At 48.3% G+C, this 23352-nt stretch overlaps 2 protein-coding genes across 5 annotated transcripts in view; one reads left to right on the forward strand and one right to left on the reverse strand.

Moving 5' to 3' along the window:
• Positions 1–22: 22 nt before the first annotated feature.
• Positions 23–17321, forward strand: Gga3 (golgi associated, gamma adaptin ear containing, ARF binding protein 3). 3 transcript variants are annotated; one of them, XR_007107782.1, is made up of 18 exons: positions 23–98; positions 6614–6698; positions 6800–6875; positions 8653–8751; positions 9769–9892; positions 10195–10298; positions 10446–10526; positions 10867–11004; positions 11505–11586; positions 11675–11791; positions 12098–12343; positions 12656–12726; positions 13017–13336; positions 13554–13777; positions 14007–14176; positions 14354–14464; positions 15374–15506; positions 15895–17321. XR_007107782.1 is itself a non-coding variant. In XM_047545752.1 (17 exons), exons 1-17 carry the CDS (start codon positions 59–61, stop codon positions 15389–15391), a joined length of 2106 nt encoding a protein of 701 aa, XP_047401708.1. In that variant the 5' UTR covers positions 23–58; the 3' UTR covers positions 15392–17319. The 3 variants fall into 3 exon arrangements, 2 of the variants coding, with proteins under 2 accessions (XP_047401708.1, XP_047401707.1); XM_047545752.1 differs by having other exon boundaries at positions 15374–17319; XM_047545751.1 differs by having other exon boundaries at positions 24–98; positions 14716–17318.
• The window catches only part of Nup85 (nucleoporin 85), a 31648-nt gene continuing 25136 nt past the window's right edge, over positions 16841–23352 (reverse strand). For both annotated transcript variants that reach the window (XM_047545753.1, XM_047545754.1), the window contains exons 12-19: positions 21810–21893; positions 21605–21670; positions 21282–21433; positions 20366–20483; positions 20163–20263; positions 17872–18023; positions 17402–17503; positions 16841–17123 (exon numbers count right to left, since the gene is read on the reverse strand). In XM_047545753.1, the coding sequence (XP_047401709.1) occupies positions 17022–17123; positions 17402–17503; positions 17872–18023; positions 20163–20263; positions 20366–20483; positions 21282–21433; positions 21605–21670; positions 21810–21893 (877 nt within the window). In that variant the 3' untranslated portion in view covers positions 16841–17021. The remainder of the gene's footprint in view (positions 17124–17401; positions 17504–17871; positions 18024–20162; positions 20264–20365; positions 20484–21281; positions 21434–21604; positions 21671–21809; positions 21894–23352) is intronic.

Here is a 23352-nt window from a genome sequence, read left to right on the forward strand (position 1 = left end):
AGCCCGTACAGACTCTCGCGAGGTTTGAGGCCGCGGGGTCGACCCGGGCGGCTGCAATATGGCGGAGGCGGAAGGGGAGAGCCTGGAGTCCTGGCTGAGTGAGTAACCGCGGTCGCTTCTGCCTGTCCTCGAGCCGCCGAGCGGTCCCTCTTCTCACCCCACGTCCCCTCCCCGGGCTCCACGGCGGCGCCACCTGGCAGCTCGCGCCCGGTCGACCCCTTAGCGAGCGTCCGGCGATCACGCCCCTTCGCGAGCAGGGGGCCCTTCCCTGCAGCGCGTCTTCCAGCTCCGGCGCGCGGCGGCGGCGGCGGCAGCTTTGGGCCCTGCCTGGGGAGAGTGGCAAGCAAGTTCTCGGGTTTGACAGTCCTTGGCGCTTTGGAGCTGGTGGTGGGCCCGCTCGCGAGTGTGACTCTGGGGTTCTTGCGCTCCAGTCCCGGAGGAAGGGAAAAGCTGCGGATTTGAGCTGAAGCTCCAGGGAGTGATGGGTGCTGCCGGCGGTACACAGCCTGGCAACCTCAAAATCTTGACCGTGGAGAACTGACAGCTTGGCTCAGGCAGAATGCTTGAAGTGGGAGTGATTTTCCAAAGAGAGCGACGATAGACAGCATGGTTTGTTAAACCGACGTTGGGATCCCCTTACACGCACACGCTTGATCTTAACACACTCTTGAGTAAAGCGGAGAAGCATGTAGCCAAAGTGATGAATTGCTGTAATTGCTAATTCATATTGCTCTGAAGGAATCAGGGTTAACCTTCTTAGCAGGCAGTGTTCTGCTGAAGGGTTAACAAGTGAACTTTCCTAAGAGCTAGACCCTCTGGGGGTCTCTGAGTAGAACAGATATCGAACAGGATAAGACAGGAACATGCTGATATACTGCCTGTGCAGTGTGCCTTACTGAGTAGTCTCTAAATCCTTGAGGGTGATGGCTGTTGCCTCGAATTGCCTGACCTTTCTTCTTTTTTAAAAAATATTTTTTGTTGTTGTTGATGTGCCTTTAGTTTTATTTATATATTTATTTGTATGCGGTGCTGACAATAGAACCCAGGGCCTCACACATGCCAGGCAAGTGCTCTACCACTGAGCCACAACCCCAGCCCCTGCCTGACCCTTATTAAGAAACCCATTTCAAGAGGTAGAACCTAGGCTTTAACAGAAGCACATTCCAAAAGGGAGAAAAGTAAAATTACATTTGCAAAGCCTGCTGTTGAAGGCAGGTCACAAAGCCTTCAGTATATGTGGAACTCGATGGAGCTCAAAGTGCTGTATAGATATTCATTGAAATTGTTTACAGGTATCCCAGCAAAACAGATTCTGCTGTCAGAGTTTCTCAAAAAGAGAACACCCTGACTCCAAACTACCTGCCTAGAATCATACTACAGGATTTCACAGTGGAATTGGTTTGATTCAGATTTGGAGAGGAGGGATACTGGGAATTTGAATGGAAAAATGATCCAACAAGGAGACGGAATTTAAGCTAAGCCTTAAAGAATGGAAAAAATTGGCTAAGAAAGCACTGAATGATTCTGGGTGCATGGTGCACATCTATAACCTCAGTAATTCAGGAGGCTGAGGCAGGAGGATCACAAGTTTGAAGCCAACCTGAACTACTTAGGAAGACCCTGTCTCAAAAAAACTGGGTATGGTGGCACATGCTTTTAATCCCAGCAATTTAGGACGCTTAGGCAGGAGAATTGCAAGTCTGAGACTAGCTTCAGCAACTTTGTGAGAAGCCCCTAAGCAACTTAGACCCTGTCTGTATATAAAAAATTAACAAAACAAAACTGGAGATGTAGCTCAGTGGTAGAGCATTTCTAGGTTCTATCTCCAGTACCAAAAAAAGAAAAAGTGGGGGGTGGAACGGCATGGTGATAGAGGGAGCCAGCCTGTTTGGGGGACTTAGTAGTGTAGGTGTTTGACTGGCTCAGGCAATAAGCTGTTAGAGGGATATGGTGAGAGATCAAGCTGGGAAATTAGGACCAGATTCTGGGAGATTGGGCATTTCAGACCAAGAAGTTATCAGGTCCCTTACTCCTCTGGTACCTAATGACATCAGTGTGTTAGGACAATTGATATAGGAGCTTTACATAGGATGTGTTAGAACAGAAGTTCAAAAAACAAGTAAGAATTAAGAAGGTAGGCTAGTGTCAGGGATAAGAATAAAGTTTTAAAAGACATTAGGCCACGTATGGTGGTGCCACCTGAAATCCCAGCAACTCGGAAGACTGAGGCAGGTGGGTTGCAAGTTTGAGGGCAGACTCAGCAATTTAGCTGGACCTGTCTCAAAAAATAAAAAGGACTGTGGATGTAGCTCAGTGGTAGAGCACCTGGATTCAATCCCCAGTACCACAAAAAAATGATGTTGAGAAAGAAAGGACCCCAAGACTGGTGGGGATGGATGAGGAAAGGCAAGGAATCAACAATAGGGTTTGAAGCCTGGGTGTGAGGGAGTAGGGGCCAAACTTATCCCCACCCCCAGTACTGATGTTTGAACCCAGGGCCTCACATGCTAGTCAAGCAGTCTACTACTGAGCTATGCCCCTGGGCTCCCTGCTGCTTTTTTTTTTTTTTTTTTTTTTTTTTTTCCCCCTAATGATGGAACTGGGGATTGAACCCAGGGGGGTGCTCTATCACTGAGCTACATTCCCAGTCCTTATTTTAAAAGTTTTTTTTTTTTTTAATTTTGAGACAGGTTGTGACTAAATTGCCAAGACTGGCCTGGAACATTCTATTCTCCCATCTGTCCCCTGAGTAGCTGAGAGTATAGGCATATGTCAACAAACAAGCTTTTGAATAGTGGCACCAGTTAGAAAAAATAAGTCAGAAGGAATGAGTTTGCTTTTCGACTCATCTTTGTACCAAATTGGCACTTGTAATTATTTACTGTCTTGTCAGATTTTCCTTTTTCTCATATATTAAGTCCAAAGAGCACAACTTCCTCAAGCGTAGCTCTGTGTCTTGTACTTCTGTAGTCCTTCCGTGTCTACTATACTATTTATTCATTTTCTTTGGGTATCTAAAACACAAGAGTTTCTGCTATGTTTCAAGACCCAACACTGCAGTTCATCTTTTTTTTTTTTTTTTTTAACTTTTGTAGTTGTAGATGGACAGAATGCCTTTATCTTATTTATTTATTTTTATGTGATGCTGAGATTCAAACCCAGTGTCTCACACATGCTAGGCGAGCGTTCCACCACTGAGCCACAACCCTAACCCTGCAGTTCATTCTTGATCCCTTTCCAGTCTCACTTATTTCTAAGTCATTGCTGTATGGAACTTGGCTTTCCTGGATTATCTGAGCCATGTTGGGATGGGGTACTCTGCGCTCCTGTCTCCATCCTTAAGTGACCTTTTGAATTCCCAAGAGAGTCAAGACTAACAATGGAATTAAGGTGAAAATGAGAGCAGGAAATCTAAAGGCACAGAGACAAAAGAGAATGAGACAGGCCTTCACCAGAGACCTGAAAATAGAAACCATGAGTCAGAACAGAGCCTCAGAAGGGCGGCTCTGGAAGGCAGGGTCTGCATCGAAGTCTTCACTGTCACCCTTGCCAGATGAAAGAAAATGCTAAATGGGTGGAAGGGCTTGTCCCTCTGCTGGAGGAGCAGTGGGAACATGGAGAGCTGGAGTCACCCAGCGTCATCCCCAGCTGTTTCTCCCAGCTTCTGTGGTGACAGGTGTACCATCTGAGGTACTGGGGAGCTGTAGCAGACACTGGAAAGTGGCACTGACCATGGCTCCAACCAGGGGTTTTTGCAGCATGTGCAGGCAGAGTGTTCCCTGAAGATTCCCAGTAGGAATGTCTTAAGGGAAGGGAGATTCTTAGAGGAGTGAACACAGTGAAAAGTAGGCAGGAGTGTTTCAGGAGGCAGCAAGGCTCTAGGGAATGGAGCAGGCCTGGAAAGTGTGTGGTCCTTTGGTGATTACCCATTGTTTATGGGATGGAGACCACATTTTACTGTTTGGAAGACACTTTTCCCTTTGTGAACAGTGCAAGCAGGTGGGCTGATCTTTTACCATCAGGTTTGTGACTCTTATCAAAATGATAAAAGTGTGGGGGGGAGGGGAGTCGACTCCTCAGACCATCTTATTTTTAAATCCTCCAGCTTCTTGGTGTTATGCGAAAACTTGAAAGGATCTGAGATGTAGGGATTAAGAAGCAAGTCACACTAACACTTGAGAAGATGTCAGACAAGAGGCGGGGAGTCAGGCTTTCTTGGGAAGGTGATAGCTAGAGGTTGGCTGTGGCAGCCTGTGCAGGATTGCTAGGCTTTTCTTTCCAAATGACTACCCTCGATTAAATTAATATTCCTTCAGCTGGATGTGATCCTTGGTGTATGCCTGTAATTCAGTGACTCTGGAGGCTGAGGCAAGAGGATGGCAAGATCCAGGTCAGCCTCAGCAACTTAGTAAGGCCCTAAGCAATTTAGCCAGACCCTGTCTCAAAATAAAAAGGACTGGCCAGGCGAGGTGGTGCATACCTGTAATCCAGCGGCTCCAGAGGCTGAAGCAGGAGGATTGCCAGTTCAAAGCCAGCCTTAGCAACTTACTGAGACCCTGTCTCAAAATAAAGGGCTGGCGATGTGACTCCATGATTAAGTCTTTGGGTTTAATAGCTGGTACCAAAAAATAAAAAGGACTAGGGATGTGGCTCAGTGGAGCGCACCCCTAGGTTCAATCCCAGTACCCCCCCCAAAAAAAAAATTCCTTTCCTTGACATTTTGAAGGGCTTCTACTTTTCTTTCGAGAGCAAACCACCTTCTTTTCCTCTAAACACAAACTTTATTTTATTAATTTATAGTACTGAAGTTTGAATCCAGGGCCTCTAGTCTTTTCCCACCCCCTTTTCTTTCTTTCTTTTTTTTAAAAAACTTTGAGACAGGACCCAATAAGTTGCCCAAGCTGACCTCCAACTTGGGAATCCTCTTGACTCAGCTGGGGATTTTCAAACTAAGAAAACACCCACAAACTGGCATGGTAATCCCAGCTACTGAGGAGAGGAGGCAGGAGGATCACAAAATTGTGGCCAGCCTACATAATTTAGCAAGGGCAGGGATGCACCTCTGTGGTCCAGTCCCTAATATGGAAAAAACAAAACAAATAAAAACAATGAAGACTGTAGTCATGAGAAATCAGAATGCAGACATTTTTAATAGCATCCCTTATTGGGAGGAGTGTCACTTGGTACAGGAGGAATAAGGATGTTCTAAGAGCTTGTACCTCTCAGTCTTACATTTGTCTTCTGAGCCTGGAGTCCTAAATTTAGCAAACAGCTTGAGAATTCTTTCTGTAAAAGGCAGACTCCAGATCTGAGTCAGAGATAGGAATCCATTTAAGCACCCTCAACTGGGCCATCCTCTATAAGCATGGATCCCAAGGCTAAGGAGGAGGACCCAAACCAAATATTACTGAATTTTGTACTTAGCACTGGGATTTTCAACCCTCAATGACCTCGCCTCAGATAACTCTCTAGCATTTGTCTTTGCATATTATCCTGACAGGCCATTTAAACCTGAGTGCGCTGAATACTCAAGCTAAGATTCTGTTTGTGTGGTCCCAGGGAGAGACTACACAGTGGCTGGTACTTACTAGAGGCTCATTAAGTATTGTTGGCCTGACAGTAATGAATATTGTGTGCAATGTAAAAAACATTTAAACTGGGCTAGGGATGTAGCTCAGTGGTAAAGTGTTTGCCTAGCATGCTTGAGGCTCTGGGTTTGATCCTCAGTACTGCCTCCTACCCAAAAGTTTAAAGTATTAAGTAAGGTTAGTTTTGAAAAAAAAAATTTTTTTTTTCCCTCTGGGCGGTGGGGTGCGGGTGGGTAGTACCAGGGATTGAAGTCTGAGATGTGGCTTCAAAAGTGTTTTTGAAGGATCTGTAGAAAATATATTTTAAGTGGGGTGCAGTTGCGCGTGCCTGTAATCTCAGTAGCTGGGGAGGCTGAGGCAGGAAGATTACAAGTCAAGTTTGAAGCCAGCCTCATCAGTTTAACAAGACTATAAGCAACTTAGAGAGACCCTGCTTCAAAATTTAAAAAGGCCAGGGTAAAGTGGTAAAGTGCCCTTGGGTTCAATTCCCAGTACCAAAAACAAAAAACTCACATTTTTTTTAGTCTAGTCCAGTCCGACTTTAGTTTCTCCAGGAAACACTTATTGGCATCCCTACTTACTGAACACTTAGTTCATTTTTATGTAGCTGGACTTGTCTGTATGTGTTATATTTGCCTATTTTGTAAAGGTATTATTTATTTTTGAATATTTTAATCATTTGTGTTTATCCTTTGGATCCCAATAAGCTCCATTCAGTTGAGGATTTTTTTTTTTTTTTTTTGCGGTACTGGGGATCGAACTCAGGGCCTTGTGCTTGCAAGGCAAGCACTCTACCAGCTGAGCTATCTCCCCAGCCCTTGAGGATTTTTTTTCTCTTTCAAGTGTGACTTCCAAAATACTGGGCAGAGAACAGGATTTGTATTTGCTGCTTGACTGAACTATTGAGGCTTCTCTATGAGACAATAAATTTGGAAGCAAACTCTTCTTGGTGCCTAAAAATTGTGAAGAAAATCTGTCATTTCCTCCTTGCTCCTCTTAACTGTTACCTTTTGTTCTGTCCCAAGATAAAGCTACTAATCCTTCTAACCGCCAGGAAGACTGGGAATACATAATTGGCTTCTGTGATCAGATCAACAAAGAGCTTGAAGGGTGAGTCTCAGCACTGTTAGGGACAGGTGAGAAAGCTGACAGGAAAAGCTGGCCAGGTGTGCCTGTGTTAGTGCACTGACTATGGTCTGCTTGTTCCCCAGGCCCCAGATTGCTGTCCGACTGCTAGCCCACAAGATCCAGTCTCCACAGGAATGGGAGGCTGTGCAGGCCCTGACGGTAGGTCTTCACTCCGAGTTGACAGCAGAGGCTCCTCACTTGCATGAACCTTTCTTGGTTTCATTTGCTTGTTATTTCCATAATCCCAGACTGCCAGGGACTCGAACCCGGGCCTCCAGCATGAGAGTCAGGCATTCTAAGAGATGGGCTACATGGCCTGCACTGCATGAACCTTTCTTTCCTGATGTACCCATTGGGCCCTCTCTGGTTGTCCTCAGGGCTCATGCCCAAAGGCCAGCAGAAAATCGTTGATACAGACTAGATATATCTAGAACATGTTCAGGCAGCCAGTCCACAAGTGTGCATGCCACTGGACCAAGCCCTGTGGCTTTAAAGATGACTGAGGTGCCACCCCTAGCAGCATAGCCACACAGTTAGTGTGAGAGGTAGAGCTACCAAGGGAGGGAACCCAGAGCCAGGGCCTTGAATCCAGCACGGGACTCAGAAAGTCTTCTGGAAGTCTTGACAGTTAAGAGTTGCCCAGCTGAAGAAAAATGAGGTGAGCATAGTGTGTTCTGCAGCTGAAAATTATGCCTGTACCTTTGGAGGTGTCACCTTGGCAGGTGCAGCCTCTAGCTGATCTCAGTGTTTATTGAGACTATGGAGAAATTTAGGACAAGGTGCACTGCATATCACTCCAGTACCTCTCACTCCCTAAACCAGAAAGCAGTGAATTCAGAGGAACCCAGGATCCCCCCCCAACTTCATTCAGATCCTGAAGAGGCAGATGCTTCAGAGGATGCTTGGAGGCCCACGTACACCTGTCTATCATAGTCACTTAAAATAGTGATTTTTTGCTGGATGTGGTACACATCCTGTACTGTACACATGCCTATAGTCCTAGCAATTCAGGAGGCTGAAGCAGAAGGATTGCAAATTTGAGGCCAGCATCACCAACTTAGTGAGATCCTAAGCAACCAAGCAAGACCCTGTGGCTCAGTGGTTAATTGCCCCCAGGTTCAATATTCAGTACCAAAAAAAAAAAAGTGATTTGCAAGGTGGGTACTCCCCCCACCCCCACCCCCTCCCCCCAGCCAAAGAAACCTTTGGCAGGATCTAGAGATGTTTTTAGTTGTTAGGGGTTTGGGGATGCTGCTGGCATCTAGCAGGTAAGGAGTGCTGCTAAACATCCTAGAATGCACAGGACAGTCTGTACAGCAGTGACCAGTCCAAAATGTCAACCAGACTACACTTGAGAAATCCTGCTTTCAAGAAACAGCCAAAAAAAGAAGCCCCAGGCTGCAGGGGTACACTCCTCCATGTAACAGCAAGTACTGGTGGCCATGGGCAGCACAGGAATTCATAAATGGAAGGTGGGGGAAGGGAAAACATTTTGTCATCTTAATTGGAGATAGCAGGATTTAAACATTATCTTTGACCCCCCCAAAAAATGTTAGCTTGTGGAAAGGATTTTGGACACTGAGCTAAACTTAAATGTCCCTGAACCTGTTTTCCTCGTCTTTAACCCACAAGGAGTGTGTTTGAGGAAGGCACCTTCCAGGTCTGGCAGCCAGGCTGTCTTGGTGTCTGGGGCTCAGTGTTTCTTACTGTAGCCCCTGTGTAGCTGCCCGAGCACAGCTGCTATTTGAGGGCCGCATTGCTGGTAAGTGATCCTGGGGCTTGACCTGCACTGTTCCCCAGGGCAGAGTGCCCACTTCTTAAGAAGAGCTCCTTCACCTGGGAGTATTTCCTCAGCACCATTTGGGTGACAGCAGTCCAGGTGGTGCCTGAGCCCAGAGCCACCATCACCAAGTGCCTCTCCTCTTTGTGGCTACAGGTATTGGAGGCGTGTATGAAGAACTGTGGGAGGAGATTTCATAACGAAGTAGGAAAGTTCCGGTTTTTAAATGAGTTAATCAAAGTCGTCTCTCCAAAGGTCAGTTGATGGTAGTTTCCTCCCTTCTCAGGACTTCTTTTCTCTTTCTCCCCATCTTCCATCTTACTTTCTCTGCTCAGCAAACATCTCCATGGGGCTAATCCTCCATGTCCTGTCCTTGTAGAGGTAGGCCCTGTAGTTATCAGGATGATCCAACAGGCACATGGCTGACAGCCTCTTCTGACATGCTCCCAGTCTAAATGCAGCAGGTGGTGTGGCAGCAGTTGTGCGTATGCCCAAGAAGATGGCCCTGGCATTGAGGAACTGCATATTCTGAACACACAACAGTTGTGGCTCCTCTTGTCTTATAGGGGTATGAGGAGCTGACTGCCCTCATTGCTCAACTGACCAGATTCGATTGCCTACCTCCCACTTAAAGCAGAGGGAATGGTTTTTCATGCAATGGCATTCTTGTGAAGTCCTTTGAGATAAAAGAGCAGAGGGAATGATTTTTCATACAATGGCATTCTTGTGAAGTCCTTCGAGGTAAAAAGCAGAGGGAATGATTTTTCATGCAATAACATTCTTGTGAAGTCCTTCAAGATGAAGTGCAATTTGCTAGGTATGGTGGTGCATGCCTACAATCCCAGTAACTAGGGAGGCTGAGGCAGGAGAATTGCAATTTCCAGGCCAACCTCAGCAGCTTAGAGAGATCCTGTCTCAAAATTAAAAATAGAAGGGGCTAGGGGTAGAACTCAGTGGTAAAACAACCCTGGGTTCAATCCCCAGTACTGCAGAAAAAAAGATAAAATGCAGTGTTTCAGGTAGCTTGTATGTGGGACTACAGTGACAAGCTCCTGGCTCCCCAACTAGCTACAGATTGCCCAGATGGACAGAGCCATGCCATAGGGAGGTCCCTCCCCTTCCCTGTTTTGTCACACATTTTCACACCTGCTGGGTTTGAGTAGGCTTGGGGACTATAACTAATGAGTGACCATGTTGTTGCTGTGAAGAGAGCCTAACTCTTTGCCTCCAAATTGTAATTACTAGGTTCTCCCATTTCCTTTTGCCTCCTAGTACCTGGGGGACAGGGTGTCTGAAAAAGTGAAGACCAAGGTCATCGAGTTGCTTTACAGCTGGACAATGGCCCTGCCGGAAGAAGCAAAGATCAAAGATGCCTACCATATGTTGAAGAGACAGGGTATGTATCTACCTTCCCTCAGACTCAAGGTGACCCTGGAAGACTGGGAAGATGACGACGACGAGAAAGGAATGTTTGAGGTCCCCAAACTCATTGTCTTCCCCCTTCCAAAGAGAGTGGGGCATTTGTTGCCAGAGCAGGGGTCATCTGGGGTTATGGTGAGCTAAGGTGTGAGAAGCCGCCCTATCTCCTGCTCACCTTATAGGTCTTAATCATTTTGATGTGGCCTTGATATGTGAGGAGCGGTGGGGATAATGTGACTGCATCTTAGTACATGCTCTGCTGCTTGTGTCCCCTTTCAGGCATTGTACAGTCTGACCCATCAATCCCCATGGACAGGACGCTGATCCCTTCTCCACCACCTCGTCCCAAAAATCCCGTTTTTGATGATGAGGAGAAATCCAAGGTAATGAACATTCTGGACGTTGGGCTCTCAGCAGTGGTAGCAGGTGGAAACTTTTGCCTTGGTGCTGTGGGGAGCTCTGGGTTCTCCCTGATCCACAGCGGATACAGTGCTGATTTTGCCTTCATGTTCATTATCCTTCTCTTCCAGCTTTTAGCTAAACTGCTGAAAAGCAAAAACCCAGATGACCTGCAGGAGGCCAATAAGCTCATCAAATCCATGGTGAAGGAAGTGAGTGGTCCCTGGTCCTCTGGGTGTGGGGTGGAGGAGCGGTGGCCACAGAGCAGAAATCTTCCCTGGGACAATTAGGCCATTTTCCCTCTGCCAGCAGCCCTCACCTGGAGCGACTAGAAGGAGTAGAGAAGAAAGACAAGTGGGTGGGGATGCTGGGAGTGGGTTTGTCACTGTAAAAGTGTGACTATGGGGTGGGTTCTGAGGCTTGTGGTCCCAGGAACCATGCACTGGGCATGGCCTCTATGCGCCATGGGGTAGACTGTTAGGCTGTCCTCTTGACAGTGGGAAGACGGGCTGTGTGAGCCTGTTCTCTCCTGGACCCTCTTGGTTGAGGCAGGATGAGGCTCGCATCCAGAAGGTGACCAAGCGCCTGCACACCCTGGAGGAGGTCCACAACAGCGTGAAGCTGCTCCATGAGATGCTGCTGCACTATAGCCAGGAGCACTCATCGGAGGCAGACAGAGAACTCATGAAGGTAGGCCACCATCCCCTGGGGCTGTCCTGTCAAGGGCACACTTGCCATTCATGGGCCTGTTTATCTGTGTGACAGCAGGGAAGTGGAGGGTGGAGTCCCTGCTTTACACATGACATCAGCTAATGTGCACTAGGTGGAAAAGCTGGAAGTGACCTGAGTCTACCTCTGGAGACAGCAGCCTGGGTGCTCAGCCCTGCACTCTTTTTTCCTTACTGTCTTGGGGACATTTGGATAGAGGATGCTTGGGATGCTAATGCTAATGTTGTGGCCCAAGTTGAGGCTGGGTAGACATTGTGAATTCTGAGGACATATCTCAGGCTGGAAGGCAGGAAGGGCTTGTTTCAGTAGCCAGTGGAGGCTAGCTGCAGAAGGACGTGCATTTTGGTCCCTGCTCGTAACTGTCCCTAGCACTTTGGGGAACCCTATATTCTGGGTACAGCCTCTGAAGCAGAGGATTCCTAAGGGCTACTATCGTTGTAACTTTGTCCAAATCTCTCTAGGAGCTGTTTGATCGGTGTGAGAACAAGAGACGGACATTATTTAAACTAGCCAGTGAGACAGAGGACAACGACAATAGTTTGGGTGAGTGAAAAGGAAAGTAATTTAGCAATGATGAACCAGGAATTTGAGTAACTAACCAGGAGTGAAGAGTTTCTCTCTTCTGCTCTAGGGGACATCCTGCAGGCCAGTGACAACCTCTCCCGAGTTATCAACTCTTATAAAACAATTATCGAAGGGCAGGTCATCAATGGTGAGGTGACCACCTCAACGATGCCTGACTCTGAAGGTAAAATGTTATGGTTCCCCATTCTGGGCACTCTCCTGATAATCCCAGGGAACCCTTGGGTACAGGTTGACCACATGCAACCCACAGCACTTGAGGGGATTCTAAGCCCCTCCAAGTGGGCCTCCCAGAGGTCTGGGGAGTTGAGTGGGGATTCCCTATCTACCTTACCAGTGTGTTCCCTGGAAGAAGTGCCATTGACTTAGACCAGAGGCTAGAGTGTCAGCTGTTACACCCAGGGTCCTGCTCCTGCTGCACAGCCATTAGAGGATTTGATTATTCTTATTTCCCTCCTGTTGACCCATCCAGGAAACAGCCACTGCAGTAACCAAGGCACTCTCATCGACCTAGCTGAGTTGGATACACCCAACAATTCATCCCCAGTGTTGGCCCCAGCACCTGCCCCGCCACCCTCAGGCATTCCTGTCCTTCCTCCACCCCCTCAGACCTCTGGAACTTCTCGAAGTCGCTCAGCTAGCCAGGCCGAAGCTCCCCCAGGGCCCAACAGCACAAGCAACACCCTTTCCTTGCTAGATGAGGAGCTGCTTTGCTTGGGTATGTTCTGGATGGCTGCTATATGAGACTTTGCCTGGTGGACCCTTAAAAAAAGGCATATGCAATCAAGAGGCCCAGAGTCTCTGGTGTGTATCAGTTGAGTTCAGTGTCCCTGGAGGCCACCAGGGCTATCTCCCCAGTGAATTCTGGAGTGGACATGGCGCACTTGGATCTTGCTCTTCTATTCTCTTCCTAGGAGACCTTTCATATCTACACGCAAGAAAGGAAAGGGATCCCTTCCTCTCATCTTTCCTCTAGAGCTGGTACTTGGGCCCAGAGCCTCTTCTCATCCCCTGTTCTTTATATTCTCAGGCCTCACTGACCCAGCCCCTACGGCTCCCCTCAAAGAATCAACTGGAAACAGCCAGTGGCATTTGTTCCAGGTAGGGGCATATTCCTGGTGACATCACTGAAGTGCTAAGGGACACTCCCTTATCAGTATTCTCTATCCCAACCTGTGCTCTGTTGTACTTAGCTGGAGCCTGGCTGTCCTAACCCTCCAGAGCACTGCCCTCTGCAGCTGGAAACATGTTTTTTCCAAGTACTTACCTCTGACCCTGTCCTTGGAGGGCACCAGGTCCAGCAGGCTGTGATAGGGTGTGGGGTAAGGTGTCCCTGCCACTAGCAGCAGGCCCTCCCAGCCCTTTGCTCACCCATCATTTCTTTTGCACAGAATGAACAACCCAACCTGGACTTCTTCTGCCCCAGACCGGGGCCTGCTGTCTGTTGCTCCTCAGATGGGACCCTGCTCCTGTCCTCAGCCCCTGCCTCGAGCACCTCCCAAGCTCCACTGCCACCTCCCTTCCCATCTCCCATGGTCCCTGCCAGTGTACCTGCCCCCAGTGCAGGCTCCTTCATGTTCTCTTCTGGACTCACCCTCGCTTTGACTCCAAAGGCTGAACCTGTGGCCCCCGAAAGCCATGGCTCAGCACTGGGTGACAGCACCCTGCACCACCTGGATGCCCTCGATCAGCTTCTGGAAGAGGCCAAAGTGTAATGAGTGGGAAAAGAGGTGGGATGGCTGAGGGTTGGGCCTAGTGTACACAGCCAGTAGTAACCTCAGAGGGACTGGGGTCCTTTTGGGTTCCATCAGTCAGGGCTGGATACTTAGGTGTCAGGTGGCTAGCCATTGCTGTCCTGGAGGTCCTTAGTGAGGGGTTGGCCCAGCAGCTCTGGCCCATGCTGATTTACTTTCTTTCCTGCTTCCCAGGACCTCAGGCTTAGTGAAACCTGCCTCCTCCTGCTTTTCCTCTGGAAACACTGTTTCTCCACTGCTCCCCACCTCCACCCCAGCCAAGCCTCTTCTGACCTTCTCACCTGGGCCAGGCAGCCCTCTCTTCCAGCCACCAGCCTTCCAGTCCCAGGGCAGCCCCATGAAAGGGCCTGAGCTCTCCCTGACCAGTGTCCACGTGCCCCTGGAATCCATCAAGCCTAGTAGGTGTTGGAAATGGGAGGTGGGGCTCACAGCCATGGTGCTAGAGAGCGTGGTGGGTGTGTGTGTGTGTGTGTGTGTGTGTGTGTGCGCGCGCGCTCGCTCAAAACTCCTTGGAGCCAAGTGTCTGCTTTCCTCCTATTTCTTGGCTTGTTTGTTGCAACTGTGTGACCCCAGGCCCCACTCAACAGGGCCTTTCTCTCATCACACTCACATGCCATCTTCTTGCAGGCAGTGCCCTTCCTGTAACAGCCTATGATAAAAATGGCTTCCGCATCCTCTTCCACTTTGCCAAGGAGTGCCCGCCTGGACGACCTGATGTGCTGGTGGTGGTGGTGTCCATGCTGAATACAGCTCCCTTGCCAGTCAAGAGCATTGTGTTGCAGGCTGCAGTACCCAAGGTACACCTGGACCCTTGTGTCTTCAGAGGTCAAAATCGCTTGTCTTGAACTCAGCTGTACCTTGAGGGCCTCTTGGTAGCCAGTAGATGGCAGTATGTGTGTATCCACGGGGACCAAACTGGGTTCTGTCTTGGGCTCCTGTGAACTTTCTTCAGAGAAGCTTCTCTTCATTTTCAGTCAATGAAAGTGAAGTTGCAGCCACCCTCTGGGACAGAACTCTCTCCATTTAGTCCCATCCAACCACCTGCAGCCATCACCCAGGTCATGCTGCTAGCCAATCCAATGAAGGTGAGTAGGGGAGAACCCAAGGGTCTCAGCTGCCCCAAATTAGGACCTTGAGGCAACCTCCCAACCTGCAGCGTGTCACCTACAGCATTAACCCCTCCCTTTGCTGCAGGATAAGTGTCTGAGTATGGGTGGACATGGTGGGAACAGGAACTAACCCTCTAGCATAGAGGACCATGAGAGGGTAGCAGGGAAGAAGGCATCCTGCCAAGGGGCTCCCTGGCCTGGATCTCACCTGCTGCCCTCTGTCACAGGAGAAGGTGCGGCTTCGGTATAGGCTGACCTTCGCCCTGGGGGAGCAGCTCAGCACAGAGGTGGGCGAGGTGGACCAGTTCCCTCCTGTGGAGCAGTGGGGGAGCCTATGACCCCAGAGGACGCTGTGATCTCTACTATGAAGCCAGGCAGGCTGCTCTGAGACGGAGAGGGCTCCAGTCCACTTACTGACGGCAATGCTTGTAGCTTTGACATGGAACAGGGGCGATTCTGCTGGGACCCAAGCTGCAGCTGTGATAATCTCCTTCTTGGGCCCCTAAAAGGACCTGTTTTTATATACCTGTGTGACTTGAAGTGGCCATATACTGTCAGGGGTGGGGAGTGGCCCCTGGCTTCACTGCTATCCTGGGAACATGGGCTCCAGGCCTGGAGTAGGTTTTCCCTGTTTTTACTGGCATTCCCTGATGCCTGGGGGTGGGTTCTAAAGAGAGGTGTCTGGGCCGCCTCAAGAATCAGGTCCTCACTCTGCAGAGGATGATTTGAGAGGCTGCTAACTTCTGCTTCCCCTGCTGGCAGGCTCTGTTGCCACCCTCAATGAGGTGGGCAAGGCCAGTGGCCCAGTGAGGAGCTATAGCACTCCAGGTGGGCAGCAGGAACCTGCAGTGGCCACTGAATGAGTTGTATGCTCATCCCTGGCAGTGGCAGATTGTCCTGTGAACATCTCAGCAGGACGTGGAACCCAGCCTAGCAGAAACAACTTGGCCTCGTCACAGCCTCAACTAGGGATAGGAAGGAAAATTGAAGAGAACCAGTGTTTCCCCTTCAAAAGCAGGTACTGGAGCTTTCTGGGAAGAGTGTATCTCCTGCCATGCAGACAGGCCATCCTACTCACTACCTCTTGCTTGGCATGAAATAAACTGCTGTCCTTCCCTTAGAATCTCTGAAGGGGAGGACAACTCCCCCACACACACACCCTCTGCGTTGTCCTGCTTTGGCCTTCCCCTCTTTCCACTAGATGGTGTGTGGTGTGGCACCCATGGGTGGACCCAAGAGGCCTCAGGGTCAGGCACATTGCACTAGATTTATGTCCTTGTGTGCTGCACAGAAGCCCCCAATGTCCCCCAGCTGTGAAGGGATACTGTCAGCAAAATGTTGGGTCTGGAGGTGATGAGATGAGAGCCATGCTTGAACCAAGTCACCAGACCCTATTGCTTCAACAGTGCTCAGTCCCAGCTGCTCCTGGGCCAGGGACATTAAGCCTCACAAGGCAACAGGAAACTGCCACCAGCTGCCACAGAAGCTGGGAAAGGTCAAACAGCTCAGTTGGACAGGCTCAGCTATCCAGCATCTGTGGGGAATGGAAGGTGGCAGGAGCTGCATCCCTGGTCCCTTTGCCCCGCGCACCAAGCTTCCTTGCTGTGTATCCAGAGGTCATCTCACCTGTTCCTCCCCTGACTGTAGCAGGCAGGTTCCACTGCTTCTTCAGGACAGGTCAAAATAATTCCTTTTCACCACTTAAGGAATAAATCCAAGAGCTTTTCAAAGACTGGCTGCTACAGCCCTGGGAATGTCCATGGGATCATTCTGTGGACATGTACATTTATAATATGCTTTAGACATTAAAATTATGAGTGTTACTCATTACTATTGAGGTCACTACTTCATGGCAAAAAAGCTCTACTGGATGTACCAACTCCACTGCCCTTGTTTTGCTGCATGTTGAATAAAACCATTTTCACCCTACCTGGAATCCTTCTAATACAGACACCAAAACCCTGACGGGAAAGTCCCAATAATGAATCCCAAACATAGGTAGGTGCATAGGCTATGTTGGAATTGTCTGTGTTAAAAAAAAAACCCACAAAGTTGGATGATGGAGTTTTCCAGATGATCTGAAGTAAGGCAAAATCTCAGAAGCACAAGTGAAACACCAAGGGATCTTGTTTGAATTTCCAGTTACAGGCAGAAGGACACCACACTCACTGTTCCTAACCTGGGGTGGCCTCTTGAAGGAAATGAGGGAAGACAGTTCTGTGTCACAGAGAACACAAGCCAGGCACAATGGCATGCACCTGGTCCCAACTACTTGGGAGGGTAAGGCAGGAATCCTTTGAGCCAAGGAATTTAGGGCCAGTCTGAGCAACATAGCAAGACCAACCTCAAGAATGAAAGAACATAAAACAAGCATTTTCTTCATATTTGTTACCTCAGGTTCAGAATAGACAGAAATTCCCTGGCTGCATCATAAGAACATGCCTTATATTTGCAAAAGAGAACATTTAATTATTTCTTAAAATCTATATACATTGCCATATAAAGTTAACCATGCTGCTGGTCTCAGCTGACCTCAAGAACCTTCCAGCGAGCCTTCTCTTATAATCGCCCGAGCAAGATTCCGTGCCAGAGCAAGTCTCAGCATTTCCACCTTAGTGGTCTCTATATCGTCGTCCTGAAAAGCAGAGAGGCACTATGAGGCACAGAATGCCTTTCTCAATCGTCCCAGAGATGCACAGAGTAAGAGCAGTGTGCAGAGGGCCACAATGCAGTTGATCAACAGGGAAAACACACGGACCATTACCTCCTAAAAATTGGCACACCAGTTATAAGTTAAGCAAAAACCAAGAGGCACATGCATTAGACCAGTGTTTTGGGAGGGCAGGGTGGGGAAAGCCAGGCAGCTATTTCCCATCTTCACTGTGGAACCATCAACCTGGAAGCTAAACTGACCTGTAGTCGCTGGGCATCAGGGTCTGCACGCTCTGGCTTCCCTGAGGTCAAGTCCTCTAGGCATCGCATCAGCTCATATGTTTGTTCAGCTGAGAAAATCACCTGGGAGAGAGAAGATGCTTCACTTAGCTGCTCTCCAGCCAAGGCCAGAGGAAGTTCACCCTCCATGACTTTGAGAGAAGTGCTTTGGATGTGGAGCCTGGGAGGACGCAGCAGCTTCCGAGTCAGATTTTCAGCCCTCTAAGCCCTCTAGTCAAGCCCTGGGCAGAGGACTGTTAGTGAACAGCTGTAGTCATCTCAAAATAGTTTTTTCTGGAGTGAATATTGTATTTGTAGCATGGGTGCTTGGGGAGAATACACAGGCAAACAACTACTTTGGAGAAGCATGAGTATGGGCAATGACTACAGAACTAAGCTGTCAGGAATTACAAAAGGCAGAAGAGAAAAATCCCCAGGAGCTCAAGCCTTACCTGTTTCTGTTCCAAAAGTGGGAGGGCATCTGTGAGCAGAGTCATCCAGAAAGATCGGGGCGCGATCTGGGAAGTCATCAGAGACAGCAGGAGAGATGCGGCATCTCCAAAGCGCTTCTCCCCATATAGTCGGTGGAACTCTCGGTATTTTCCTGTAGGGAGGAGGGAGCACCAGGTCACCAGCAAGCTCCCCTAGTTAGCACCCAGGTGACACATATGTAGATCACCCTGGCCTCAAAGGAGAGGGACCACTCCACAGAGTAGGGAGAAGTTTCCAGAGCTGTCTCTAAGCTCACAGACCAATGATAAACCCAGAAGTTCTAAAACACAGGCTTTGAAGAGTTTCCAAGAGCCAAATGTGGGAAACTGTCAGGTATCAAAATAAGTCAAGAGTCCTGGATTACAACAGATAAACACTCCACAAATCCGCAGTCCTACAGGTTAAAGAATAAACAGGAGGGAACACTTCCTTACAGTAAGACACCAGCTAATTCACAGGAGCAACAATCTCTGAAGACAGAGCGTGGTGAGGAGAAGGATATTCAAATCACCCAAAGCATCTCCCCACCAATCACTAACTCAAAAGGGGAAGTGTGTGTCACAGGAGCCACCCAGCCAACTCTACTTTAGCCACATGCTCAGAACACCACCAACAGTAAGGGAACTGACACCATTTACAATATCTCAGTGGCATTCCTGCCTCAAACACCATTGAATCTAATCATGAGGAAAAATCTGATAAACCCAAACTGAGGACATTATACAAGGGGTGGGCCTGAGCCTTCAAAACTATTAAGATGAAGCTGGGCATAGTGAGGCACTCCTGTAGTCCCAGTAACTCAGAAGGTTGACACAGCAGAATCATAAGTCAGAGGTCAGCCCCAGCAACCCAGCAAGACCCTATCACAAAAAGAAATTTTTTAAAGGACTGGGAATGTAGTTCAGTGTTAAGTGCTCCTGGATTCAATACCCAGTGGCCCCCCACACACCAAAAAAAAAAAGATGAAGATGAAGAAGCACAAAGAAGCTGGGTGGCACATGTCTGTAATCCCAGAGACTTGGGACGCAGATCAGAAGTTCAAGGCTGGCCTGGGCAGCTTAGTGAGACCCTGTCTCAAAAAATTAAAAGGGATCAGGATGTGGCTTAGTGGTTAAGTGCCTCTGGGTTCAATCCCGAGTACCAAAAAAATATGGGGATATAGCTCAGTGATATAGCACTGGTCTAGCATGTGCAAGGACCTGAGTTCAATCCCCAAATACCACACACATAAAAGCACATAGAGATGGGGCATGACGGAGCACACCTGTAATCCCAGCTACTCAGGCTAAGACAGAAGAGTCACTTGAGCCCAGGAGTTTTTGGGCCAGCCTGAACAAAATAGCAAGACCCGTATCTTACCAAAAAAGAGAGAAGCACTAAGGGTTTGGAGTGTTATTTGGTGTTAAAGTGCCTGCTCAGTATGCATGTCACTCGAGGTTCAATCCCCTCTGCTTAAAAAAAAGGGGGGGCACTAAAGAAACATGGCAGTTAAATTTCATGAACCTGAATACAACTAAGCACATTAATGGGACAACTGAATGCAATCAGAATGTGGATTGTTGATTAGATCAGAATACTGTATCAAGAATGGATCTCCTCCCCAACCCCTTTTTGTGGTGCTGGGGATTGAACTCAGGGCCTTGTGCATGTGAGGCAAGAACTCTACAAACTGAGCTATATCTCCAGCCTACCTGCCCCGCCTTTAATGGTACTGGAGTACAGGGGTGCTTTACCACTGAGCCACATCCCTTTTTATTTTTTATTTTGAGATAGGCTGTGACTAAACTGCCCAAGCTGGCCTCAAACTTGCCATCTTCCTGCCTCAGCATCTTAAGGAGCTAGATTACAGGCACATATCACCATGCCCCAGGTTTCCTGTTTTTGATAACTATTATTCTTACACACTGAAGTATTTATGGAGAAAGGGGAACAGTATTTCCAGCTTACTCTCGAACTGGTCCTGAAAGAATTGATCAAGCAAGAAAGAATGATAAAAAGATAATTGCTGAATCTAGAAGATGTGTACATGGAAGGGCCTCATTCCTCATACTACTTTTGCAACTTTTAAAACTTGTTTGAAATTGCTAGAAAATAAAATAACTAAAAACTCTGCAGAATCTAGCACATAGAGGTCTGTGTGGTTTGCTGTATGGGCTTACCAAGAGAGAAACCCCTGGAGTAATCTGAAATAATCCCTCCAATCTGCACAGATGTCCACTTTTACCCAGGGGACAGAACCCAAGAGACTCACCCAGAAATGTCAGTCGATCACTGAGCATCATAGCTGGCCCCAGATTGTCAATGAGGTCCAAGTCAGAAAAGCAACCTCGCTCACAGTAGTCCCTGAGGAACCTGCAACACCAACCAGAGATCAGAGCAGCAGTTCCAGTCCCGCCCCCGCTCAAACTTCAGCCTCCCAAACAATTCCTGGGAGCCAGCACCAGCTGCACCCACCTGTCTGACACAAGGGTGGCAAAGGCAGCATCTTTGGCACGGATGCTCCAAGAGAGGGCAGAGCCTAGGCGGTTGTTGCGGACAGCCTTCATAGCTAAGATCTTACAGATGCTGCGGACTTTGCAGGGGAAGACAAAAGTGAAGACTTGCACCCCGTTATCCATTCTGGAGCTCTACAGCACCAGGTTTTCCCACAGCATCACTGCAACCCAAAGCCTCTGAGTCCCAAACATAGGCAGGTCATAACAACAAAATGCTCTTGTGTTTATTAGTGATGTCCTTGCTTTGTTAACAGACACACTATGGGATTTGCTTTATGTGTGGCCATGTTTACAGGGGTGGCAAAAAGATATTTGTTCCTTGCCACATGCCAGCCCCTCCATTATCTATCCAGATGCCTAAAAACCTATCTTCCTTTGGGTCTTGAACAACATGTGCTTTCAGAGATGGTCATAAATGTACAGGTTCCTCTGGGAAGAGGAGTAAGGCAGGTTTTTATCACTCAGGTGGGGGAAGAGGGCAGATATGCTCACATTCAACCCTCTCCCTGTGCTCCTGCTGAGCTGTGAAAGGCTTCTGTACCACTACCACTTCCCCACTGGGCCCTTTTCCAGCTGACCCTGGCCTAGCTGGAAGCAGCCTGGACAGGAGATAGTGCTGACCCTAGGTCTGAGCTCCTAGAGTCTGAGAAGTGGGCCAGGGTCTTTATTAAAGGCTAAGTGCTAGCTTTCTTCAGGTCCCAGGGGCCCCCCTAGCCCTTCTGTCTCTCCCTAATAATAGTACTGTGTCTTGCCACCTACTGCCCCCCTACCTCTCTCCCATGTGACTGATGAGGAAGCTGGTGTGACATCAGCAGAGTTTGGCCTCAGGGTGCCAAACATCCCCGAGGGTTAAGTTGGGAGCATGGCCAACTCACCCTGTTCGGTCATCTGCCTCTGCTCACAAATCCGCAGTACCTTGAGGGCTTTCTGCTCTGTGTTGAGAGGGATTCGCTCAATGTGCAGCTCCAAGGAAACTCGGCCCAGTTCAGGGCAATAGTCAAAGTAATCCACCCCTAGCTGCCAAAGACTGCAAAGGCCCAAGGAGAGAATCTGGTGAGTCCAGGGGCTGCCCTGTAGATCTGGTGTCTGGAGGTGAAGGCTCATCTCCCCAGTCCTCTGCAACCCCCAGGGAGTCAAAGAAGAATCCGAGAGCCACTGTCACTGACGTGCTGGACAGCACATCCCTGCGAGGCCTTACCTGTGATGAGCAAACAGTCCCGAGGCATATTCTAGCAGGAGGAATTCTCTCATGTTGGAGCCAAAACTGGAATAAGACATAACACAAGACCATACTCCAAGCCTGCTCCACTTGGACCCCAACCTCCCTTCCAGGCATTCAGTCTGTACTACCCTTGAAAACCTGGTTGTGGCAAGAAAAGGTTTGCAGTGTTAAGCTTACTTACTAGAGGTTATGCGCCTGGAGAAGCCTGCAGTGATCCAGCAGGTCTGTCAGGTGGGCCACAAACCACCAGTTGCTCAAGGCAATGCTGCAGATTTAGACACCAAGGCAAGATGTCAGGGAGAGGCCACGACCCACATGAGTTGAGTGTGAGCAGGAGCCCCACACATCCTGTGCTTCAAAAGGATGAGGGGATGTCACCTCCCATCTGTTGGGATGGCTATTATCAAAAAGTCAGAAGAGGGCTGGGGATGTAGCTCAGTTGGTAGAATATTTGCCTCGCATGCACAAGGCCCTGGGTTCAATCCCCAGCACTGCAAAAAAAAAAAAAAAAAGGCAAAAGATAGAGCGGGTGCAATGGCACCAGCCTCTTATCCCAGCAATTGTAGAGGCTGAGGCAGGAGGATCATGAATTTGAGGCCAGTTTCAGCAACTTAGGGAAACATCTCAAAATAAAAAGAACTGGGTATGTAGCTCAATGGTAGAGCAACCTGAGCTCATCCCCAGTAGGAACTGAGAAAAGGGAATCCTTGCACATTACTGCTAGAAGTGGAAATTGGTACAGCCTTTATGAAAGACATTACAGAGGTTCCTCAAAAAATTAATAAAACGACCAGATGACATGGCTCAGTGGTTAAGCACCCCTGGGTTCAATCCCTGGTAACAAAACAAAAATAAACTACCAAATTCCATTTCTGGAAATATATCCAAAGAAACTCACTACCTCAAAACAGGTATTTGCACTCCCATCCACATTTTGGCCTTATTCTCAATAGTCAAGACACACAAACACATCCACTGATGGATGAATGGATAAAGGAGATATAAGAAAGAGTTTGACTGATAGACAGGTTTCCACATATGTACATACAAATATTATTTAGCCTTAAAAAAAGAAGGAACTTCTGTCACTTGTGACAACATGGATGAACCTGAAGGACATTGAGCTAAGTGAAATAAGCCAGACATAGAAAGACAAACACTGCATGATTTCACTTATATGTACAATCTAAAAACATCACAGAAAGACAGAATAGAATGGACTGCCAAGGGTTCTAGAGGATGTGGGAAATGTGGAGATGTTGGTCAAACTTTGTTAAAAGATGAATATTTTATTTTGTTAAAAGATGAATATTTTGGGGCTGGGGAGATAGCTCAGTCGGTAGAGTGCTTGCCTTGTAAGCACAAGGCCCTGGGTTCGATCCCCAACACCCAAAAAAAAAAAAAAAAAAAAAAAAGATGAATATTTTAACTTTGTTAAAATACCAATAGTGGTGCACGCCTGTAATCCCAGCAACTCAGAAGGCTGAGGCAGGAGAATTGTGAGTTCAAAGCCAGCCTCATCAAAGGCGAAGCACTAAGCAACTCAGTGAGACCCTGTCTCTAAATAAAATACAAAATAGGGCTGGAGATGTGGCTCAGTGGTTGAGTGCCCGAGTTCAATCTCTGGTACCCAACCCCCACAAATAAGCTGTTGATCAGGCACATGGCAATGCCTATAATCACAGCAGCTCAGGAACCTGAGGCAGGAGGATAGCAAGTTCAAA

This window comes from Sciurus carolinensis, chromosome 3, assembly GCF_902686445.1.
Source record: "Sciurus carolinensis chromosome 3, mSciCar1.2, whole genome shotgun sequence".
Lineage (NCBI taxonomy): Eukaryota > Metazoa > Chordata > Mammalia > Rodentia > Sciuridae > Sciurus > Sciurus carolinensis.

What these genes read in the sequence shown, in the direction of transcription:
- Gga3 (XM_047545751.1), top strand. Translation starts at nt 59, where the DNA reads ATGGCGGAGGCGGAAGGGGAGAGCCTGGAGTCCTGGCTGA. An exon ending in TCAAAGTCGTCTCTCCAAAG is followed by an intron (nt 8,752 to 9,768) that starts GTCAGTTGATGG and finishes TTTGCCTCCTAG; the next exon opens with TACCTGGGGGACAGGGTGTC. An exon ending in TCAAATCCATGGTGAAGGAA is followed by an intron (nt 10,527 to 10,866) that starts GTGAGTGGTCCC and finishes TGGTTGAGGCAG; the next exon opens with GATGAGGCTCGCATCCAGAA.